The 8876-nt window shown below is 49.8% G+C and overlaps 1 protein-coding gene across 1 annotated transcript; it reads right to left on the reverse strand.

Moving 5' to 3' along the window:
* Positions 1 to 4058: 4058 nt before the first annotated feature.
* On the reverse strand, positions 4059 to 8417 carry LEP (leptin). The gene is made up of 2 exons (XM_029955566.1): positions 8251 to 8417; positions 4059 to 6764 (listed from the first exon to the last, which is right to left on the reverse strand). Exons 1-2 carry the CDS (start codon positions 8392 to 8394, stop codon positions 6405 to 6407), a joined length of 504 nt encoding a protein of 167 aa, XP_029811426.1. The 5' UTR covers positions 8395 to 8417; the 3' UTR covers positions 4059 to 6404.
* Between the last annotated feature and the right edge of the window lie 459 nt (positions 8418 to 8876).

Here is an 8876-nt window from a genome sequence, read left to right on the forward strand (position 1 = left end):
TCAACATGTTATTGACCTTGTTTATCTAATCATATACATATGTATGGTTTCTTTCTTTTTAGAGATTTTTTAATGTTTACTTATTTTTGAGAGAGAGGGAGACAAAACACAAGTGGGGGAGGGGCAGAAAGAAAGGGAGACACAGAATCTGAAGCAGGTTCCAGGCTCTGAGCTGTCAGCACAGAGCCTTGACGCGGGGCTTAAACTCATGAGCCATGAGATCATGGCCTGAGCCGAAGTCAGACGCTAACTGACTGAGCCACCCAAGCACCCCTCTGTTTGAATTTCTAACGAGTAAGGAAGCATTGAAAAATAATTAACCACCATGCCATCACCACAGCTAATAAAATTAATAGTATTTCCTTTCATCATCTAAAATGGAATTCCTACTCAGATTTCCATCATTCTCTCAACATTGTCTTTTACAGATGGTTTGTGCTTCTATCTTCGAACTAAAAAGGAAAGGGTTTGCTGAGCAAATTAAGAGTGAGCAGAATTTTAAGAAGTTTACCCTTTCATGTCAGGGCTGTTTTAAGGCTTTTCACAGAATTTGCTGACCTGATATAACGGGCTTGTCACTATAGGAGTCTCAGTTCCTTTAGTCACCAAGTAAGAGCGGGGGGCCTATACTGAGCCGGACACAACAGCCAGGTCCAGGGTGAGAGGGCTCTGCCCACACAGGCTCACAGCCACAGGCAGGGAAGGGCATGGGAGTGAGACCCCAACAGAAAGGATTCCCCATGAGCCGGGCTGAGTGAACAGGGGCTGTGGGAACTCAGTGGAAGGAAGAAATGCTAACATTAGGGGCCTTTATTGTAAAAAAGACATTCCATGCAAGAAATAGTCAGTGGTTGAGACTCCCTTGATTTGACCTGAACTTTCCTCCAAACAGTGATCATAAAGTAATGCCATTGATTGAATGTTTGTTTCACCCCAGAATTCACATGTTAAATCCTAACCTCTAAGGTTGGGTATTAGGAGGAAGAGCCTTTGAAAGGTGACTCAGTCATGAGGGTGGGGACTTCATGAAGATTAGTGCCCTATGAAAAAGACCCCAGAGAGCTTCCTTGCCCTTTCCCAGGTGAGGGCAGAGTGACAGATGTGGTCTATGAACCAGGAGGCAGGTACTTACCAGATATGAAATCTTCTGCCACCTTGATCTTGAAGTTCCAGCTTCCAGAACTGTGAGAAGTAAATTTCTGTTGCCTCTAAGCTGCCCAGACGCTGGTATTCAGTTATATCAGTCTGCAGGCAATAAGACAGGTAATGCTTATTTGTTTGTTTTTTAATGTTTATTTATTTTTGAGAGAGACAGAGAGACAGAGAGCACGTGAGCAGGAGAGGGGTAGAGAGAGAGGGAGACACAGAATCTGAAGCAGGCTCCAGGCTCTGAGCTGTCAGCACAGAGCCTTATGTGGGGCTCCAACTCCTGACCTGTGAGATCATGACCTGAACCAAAGTCGGACGCTCAACCAACTGAGCCACCCAAGTGCCCCTGGCAATGTTAACTTTATATGTATTTCTTTCTTCTCTTTTCATTTCCTTCCTCCCTTCTTTCCTTCCTTCCTTCCTTCTTTCCTTCCTTCCTTTCTTCCTTCCTCCCTCCTCTCATTTCCCCTCTCCTCCTCGTCTCCTCTCCCTTCCCCTTCCCTTCCTTTCCCTTCCTTTCCTTATTAATCTTGCAGTTCTTCCATTTAGTAGATTCCTTTTCCTGTCCTTGTTCTCTTTCCCATGTCAGGCTTTCCCCAAGTGGATTCCTCTTCTCCTCAGGAGCCCTCTCTCCTTTTCTCCCTTAGGCTCCTATGGATGGTTCTCTTAGTTCGGGTGTTGGTTCCCCACACCTCTCTGGAATCTGGCTTCACGGTTCTCCCAGCCTCCAAATCCGTCTCCATTTGCCTTGTACTTGTCTTGTTCTGTGTTCCTCCGCGAGCAGCACTGGAGACGAGGGTTCTGGTGCAGGAGGCGTATTTAGGAGGCCATGCTAGGAAGTGGGAGTGAGGAGCAGGGACAGCGGGGCCAGGAAAGAGGAGAAGCCGATCTGTCACATGGATGTGACTGGTGTGTGCACCCAGGCCCCAGTCCTACACAATGCACCTTAAAATTGCCCCCCGCCTGGAGGGTGGGAGGCTGGGGCAGTTATGCAGAGACTCCATACCTCACTGCTTGAGATTTGCTCCTCGGGGGCTTCCCTCTCCCTCTCACCTTCTGGCTGCCCTGTGGGGGCTGAGACAGCTCCCTGAGGAGCCAAGAGGGGAGATGAAGGGAGCCTTGTGCACGGGCATCCCTACCAAAGCTGCGGCTACCTCAAAGAGGGCTGCCGGCTATAGCGATTCTCTCCTTTTGCTTCCCTGACTCCTTAGTACCAATAATAACAACATGATCTTTTTCTTGCTTTTCGTATATCAGTCATTGGGCTAATAGCTTCCCAAATATATTATCATCCTATCTTCTAAAGACCTGTGATTATATTCCCATTGTACAGATGACAGACTGAGGCTAAGAGGGGTTAAGTAACTTGCCTAAGGGTTACGCACCCTCTGTGCTGGGAGCTGGGATGGAGATGAAGGCTGGGTGTGGAGGCTCCATTACTTTCTTTACATCCTTGACTCACTCTATCTTCTCAGGTCTGAGACAGTGCGTTCCTGGAGCAAGGACCCCAAAGAGCTGAGGGTGACAATGTACCAGTGAACTTAATCCAGGTGGCTCTGGGTCATCAGACAACAGTAGACTCAGATCTTATTGGTAAAAGCCTGGAATAAACAACTCCAAATTCTTTTTGGGGAAATGGGGTGTCATTTTTTTTGGTTGTACGCTGTTGTGCAGAAATCTGAGATGGGGTCTTCTAAAAGGTCCTGCTGGGTGGACCTGACCTCTTTCTCACTGGACTCTGCAAAAGTCCTGCCTTTGGAGGTTGAACATGGTCAGACGACCCCAGACTCTGCCAGCTGTTTAGGAGATGTGAGCTCTGCCTCGGGGGAGAGCATGAGAAAGTCCACAGATGGGAAAGGTTCTGGAAGGATCCTTGAAGAACATACCCTTCCACTCTGACCCTGGAAGTCACCTCACTGAGAAGGGAATGACATTTCCAGGCCTCTGCTCCAACACCCCTGTTACAGTAGGCTGTCTTCCAGACCACTTTGGGGAGCTTCTAAGGCTCATGACTGTTCAGAAACAAGACATCTCAGACAGTCCCAAATGGCCACCAAGGGGAAAACCCATTGTCCCCAAGCCCCTGCTACCCACCTCAGACAGGCAGGGACTGGGGAGATCATGGCATTGGGTACCTTGCTAGGTCCTCCGGGACAGGTGCAGAGGAAGAGACTGTGCTGGGCTTCTCAGCCATGCAGGCCCCACATCCTTTTTTATTAAAGCTGGTTTGCATTGGGTTTCTGTCACTTGCAGCTAAAGGAGTCTTCACAGAGGCCAGCCACTTCCCTGAGCTGCTAAGTGACCCGTTGAGGCTGTTCCAGCCTTATCCAGTACCCTCCTACACAGCTGCCTGCAGTGTCTCCTCATTCAGGACCTCTGTCTCCCTTTCCTTCACCCCTTAAATGAGCACTCAGGAAAGGAATGGCTGTTCTCATCTATACTTTGAAATTGCCCATGGAGGTGATTGTTGGATGGGTCAGCCCCCCACCCCCATCCCCCAGTCCTCCCTGGGGTGGGACTATCACAGGTTCTAACCGAACTGCAGAAACGTTTGTGCTCTGTGCCCAGAACAAGACGGGTCCTCTTTCCCAGGGTCTATGCACCTGCTTGGGTCTGCTGTTGGGCTGTATGTTGTGTGTTTGCTTGCAGCTTCCTCCTCCTCCTCCTCCTTTTTTGTTTAAAAAACAGTTTGGTTCTTCTCCAGGCTGGTTTGCAGACCCACAGACTGTACTCATTTTGTCAGCGCTGCGCTTTGGGGGAATTCCTTAGCCTGAATAACTGGCGCTGGCTGTGGTCAAGCCCGGGCAGAGCTGAACCCAGTGGAGGTTAGAGGCCAGCCAGGCTGTGCCCTGTCACCCATGCGTAGCTCTTCTACAGCCCCTCCACAAAGGGTGACACAAAACAAAGACCAGGGGGCAAAATTAATTTATTTGGATTTTTTTTAACAACCAAAAAAATTTTCGAAGTTACAAAAAAGGACAATAATATACATTTTAGAACTTTTACACTCTGAGAATGAGCCATAGGCCAAGTTTTGGTGAATGAAGGCTTAAAAGATCCCAGCCTCTCTGGGTAGTAGTGATTATCTAGGTCCTATTCTCCAGAATGGACCTTACTCTGTCCATCTTGTGAACCACTCTGCTCTAGAACGTTCAACTCTTAACCCTTTCGATATCAAGCTTCTTAGCCACTGATGACCTCTTCCACAGGTCCCCATCCCTCCCATATTTCCTTCGTCTGTCATTCTTTGCAACTGGCTGCACCTGCCTTCACCCTGGTGTCTTGGCATAAATAAAACAACCTCCTCCCTCCAGGCAATTCACATCCTGCACCTTCTGCAAAGTTGCCTCCAGCTCCTCTCTCCCGCAAGCACTCCTGGTCTCCCCTGCCCAGTGCTATCTGCACCTCCAGGGAGCATCACCTGGATCCAAGGATGCTCTGGGGAGCCAGAAAACCTGACCTCTAGTCTTGGCCCTGCTACCCATCTGCCATTATGGTCTCAGGTATTTTATTTTTAAATGGTCAGCCAAGCTGCTTCAAAAAGGGATGTGGCTACACAGTAATTAATGCTGCCAGGACCTGAAAAGCAAAATGCTACCAAGTGCAAGCAGGGTTAGCCAGTGAGCGCCTGAGCACCGCCACCTTGCCCAGGAGCCCACTCTCTCAGCAGCTTGGTTGCCATGGCGAAAGCCCAGCCTTTGCGTGCTGCTGTGTAGGGTTTTTATCATCTGGAATGCAAGGTCCCTGAGGGCAAGACTGGGTTTTTAAGTTCACTTGTTGAGCTTCTCTAGCCCATAGCACCAATCAGGGCTGAGCACGAAGTAGGTGCTCAGTCTTAATGTTGATAAGCTTTGATTCAAATTTCCTTGGACAAATCCACGTCCTGTAATGTGATGGCCTCATCACAGTGGCAGGACAGTGGAAAACCCAAGCCTCCTTGTTCATTCAGCCTACCAAACGTGACCTCTAGTGGGAAGTGCACTCTGGGGGTGCTGGCACTCAGCAGTGCTGGCCGGAGTCTTGGGACCATCCACTTTATAAAGCCTACAGACCCTCCCACTGGAATAAAAATCTACATCAAATGGGTAGGAAACATGGTCATGCTTTGGGTGAGCCAGTCTGATGAGAACCACAGTTTGGCATGAAATCCCAAGTAGGGATTTGTAAATCCAGTGTGGGGTCATCCCCAGAGCATTTCAAGGACCATACCAAAGACCCTGCTCTGGGGATCATTCTCCAGTGAGGGATCCTTGTTCCCCGATAAGAAAGACCTCTCTCCAGCAACTGGGGAAGTCCAGACTTCACAGTTGTCTCAATAGACAAGCCTCAGCCTCCCTCCACAGGTGGCTGGTAAAACCTCACAACCCCTCTACAAGAGTCATCTCCTTTGTTATCTTCAAGAAAAACACACTAAGTGGCTACAGAGAGGAGAAAATGACTCCGCCCCTTCTGAAAAGTCCATCACACAAATGTAATTCAGAAAATATATTCTGATCCTTCCCCTTCCCGCAAACACGTTCCCCCACCTCCACATGCACACATCTATATATCACACTTGACAAAATTCATCTTCTTTTTGAAAGAACCTGGTCCTAGGAGATCCGCTCAGGGCAATGCCATTGCAAACACTGTAATTTCATATCAGTCACAGTAGAAACAAAGACAGTTACCAAAGAACTAACTTGAGAGCCCTCAAGTCGCTAGAAATGGGTTTGCCTCGGCCAGGCCCACCAGTGGGGCTGGAAACAGCATCCCTAGACCTGGCTGGCCCCAAAGAGCCTGGAAAAGCTGATGTTTGGCTTCAGATCCATCCAGAATAAAATGCATAATAAATAATGCGTGGCTTGCGAGTTTGCAGCTTTGTGGATATAACCATCACGGTGCTCCCAGAATTCTCAGCTAGAACCTCGCTTTGATGATCCACCATCCAAAGGTGATGGGCCTCCTGAAATCACCCCAGGTCACGCTGAAGCATGCAGTGAGAGGGGAGGGGCACAGGAAGGAAGGTTTTGTGGGATCCTCAGGTCTGGTTCACTGTTTGCCGGGTGGGTCCTCTTTCCTGGTGAGCATGGAATCATGCATTCTATCTTCAGTTTTGTGCCTTGAAGGCTTATGCCTTTGGAAGAGTGGCTCAGAGGTGTGAGAGACAAATGGCCTGGGGCCTGGATAAAGGACACCCACATGGGCTCTCTCCTGAGGACACCTGGGAGCCCAGGGTTTTCTCCTTGACTTTGGGAAGAGAGACCTCCAAGGCCTCAACACCCAGGGCTGAGATCCAGCCGCCGAAGCATGTCCTGCAGAGATGCCTGCAGCCTGCTCAGGGCCACCACCTCCGTGGAGTAGAGTGAGGCTTCCAGGACATCGCCCAGGCTCTCGAAGGTCTCCAGGCCCCTGGCTCGGGGCAAGGGACAGCTCTTGGAGGAAGCCAGCAGGTGCAGAAGGTCCCGGAGGTTCTCCAGGTCATTAGATATTTGGACCACATTTCTGGAAGGCAGACTGGCAAGGATCTGTTGGTAGACGGCCAACGTCTGGTCCATCTTGGACAAACTCAGAAGAGGGTGGAGCCCAGGAATGAAGTCGAGACCAGCGACCCTCTGTTTGGAGGAGACAGACTGCTGTGCAAGAGGAAAAGGGAGGGCAGGAGCTCAGATAAACCATTTCTACAAGGCCCTTGGCCTTTGCCATGAGCATGGAGGTCTGCTCTCTTGGCTGCCTCCTCTCCCCTTCCTCACCACCCCGGCCCAGACCCTTGATTCTTGTGTCCCGGGGGGAATGTCAAGCTTCTAAGCTGATATCCTGGACTTCTGTCTTCTTGCCCTTCCCAAATCACCCTGCTCTCTCCTTCCAGATAAATCTTAGAAGACTGTTCTCTCCTCTAAATGGCCTCTGTTGTAGAACCAGCCATGAGGCTTGATTCCTACTTAGTTACATCTCTTCCCCATGCACTGAGGTCCTTCCTAAGTACCCTTCCCCAGCCATCCTCACCTCCTCCCACTCCCAGAGGACACTTCCCTCCCAGTCAGGTTCTCTGGCCCCTCAGGGATCAAGGCTGCCCTCCCCCGCCCACCCCTCTGCTCCTGTAATGCTGGTTACCAGGAGGGGGTGGCCTGTAGCCCTCGCTTTCTGCATCACCCCCAAGCTGGGACACTCTGGATCTAACCTGTGCGGCCTTGTCAGATAGCTATTGTGAAAGCAGGGACACTCACAGGTTGCTCTCTTATAAAATGCCCAGACTCTAGTTCTGAGCTGTCCAAGGCCACTGTCAGACATGCACAGTGGCCAGGAGATGTGGAAGTCTCTAGATTGTCCCGTGCTGGGTAAACAAGCAGGCTTTGAGACTGGGGGGCTACTACACCCACAAGTAAAAACCTTTAAAGAAGGCACACTGTGTTCTGGTTCTAGGAGAGGGTGGGGAGGGATCACTTGCTTTATCTAATTTAATCTCTTAACAACCCTGTGAAGATTGCACGATAGTCCCACTATCTAGCTGATGAAACCAAGCCTTAAAGACATTGAGGAGCTAGCTTAAGGGTTTGCAGATAGAGGATAGAAGTGTGAAGATTCACATTTAGTCTTCCTAATGCCAAATACAGCCCTCATCTAGGAAGTGGCTGGAGGTCTAGGCCTGTGGACCCCAGGAAAAAGACCCCGGGGGGATTGATAGCTATTTGCCAATATGCAGAGGCTGCATGTGACAGGATGGACTTGCTCTTCTGTGTGGCCGAGACAGGCAGGACTGACAGTAATAGGGAGAAACTTTACACGGTGAGTTCCGCTAGGAAGAATGCCCAGTGATAAGCACATTCTAGAGATGTGGCAGAAGTCCACACGGGATGCTGTTGGGAGTCTGGTCACCTGCCAATGGGACACAAGGACCCTTACAGTTTCCTCCAGTCCTAGGCACTAGGATTCCCATCAGGGAGGAAGGAGACGGAGGAGGTGGGACATGGAGGGGAGAGGAAGAGAAAAGGCAGCAGTCCATGCTGTTGGGAGGAGTCAAGGCCACTGTGGCCCTTGTATGTGGCTGCACAGGCATCAGCTAACATCTGAGGTCCTGGTCTCCCCATGGGCAAACCCACTGTCTTCTCAGGCTCTCCCTACCGTGTGTGAAATGTCATTGATTCTGGTGACAATCGTCTTGATGAGGGTTTTCGTGTCATCCTGGACTTTTCGGATCGGCACAGCTTCAATATAGGATAGATAGGGCCAAAGCCACAGGAATCGGCACAAGGGTCCGCAAAGCATTTTCCTTCCCGGGATGCACTTCTCAGGCCTGCAAACAGAAGGAACCACATGTAGCAGGTCACTGGTTATCTCAGAAAGCACCCATATGCCCTGTGACCAACTGTATTTTCGGATGTGGATAAAAATGAGACTTGCTTTCTGCCATAGCGATCATCTCCTCAGAGTCAAAGACAATTCATTATCCAGAAGCACATCAATGAAATGCATTTCCTTGGGGAGGCAAGGCTGACCAACTCTATGATGCGGTGTGGGATAGATCACAGAGCTATAAGCCAGGACACGAGCAAATGGACGTCGTGGTGATGATTCGACTTTACCACATGTTGTGGGGAAGAGAACTAGCTTTTATGGTTTGGTCAGAATCCAGCCACTTAATAGCTGCATGACTGTAAGCATATCACATAACCACGAAAAATTCCACCTCCATCCCCTGCAGTATACCTACCCCAAGGCTTCTACGAGGATCAAACTAGATAATGCAC

This window comes from Suricata suricatta, chromosome 2, assembly GCF_006229205.1.
Source record: "Suricata suricatta isolate VVHF042 chromosome 2, meerkat_22Aug2017_6uvM2_HiC, whole genome shotgun sequence".
NCBI classification, from domain to species: Eukaryota; Metazoa; Chordata; class Mammalia; order Carnivora; family Herpestidae; genus Suricata; species Suricata suricatta.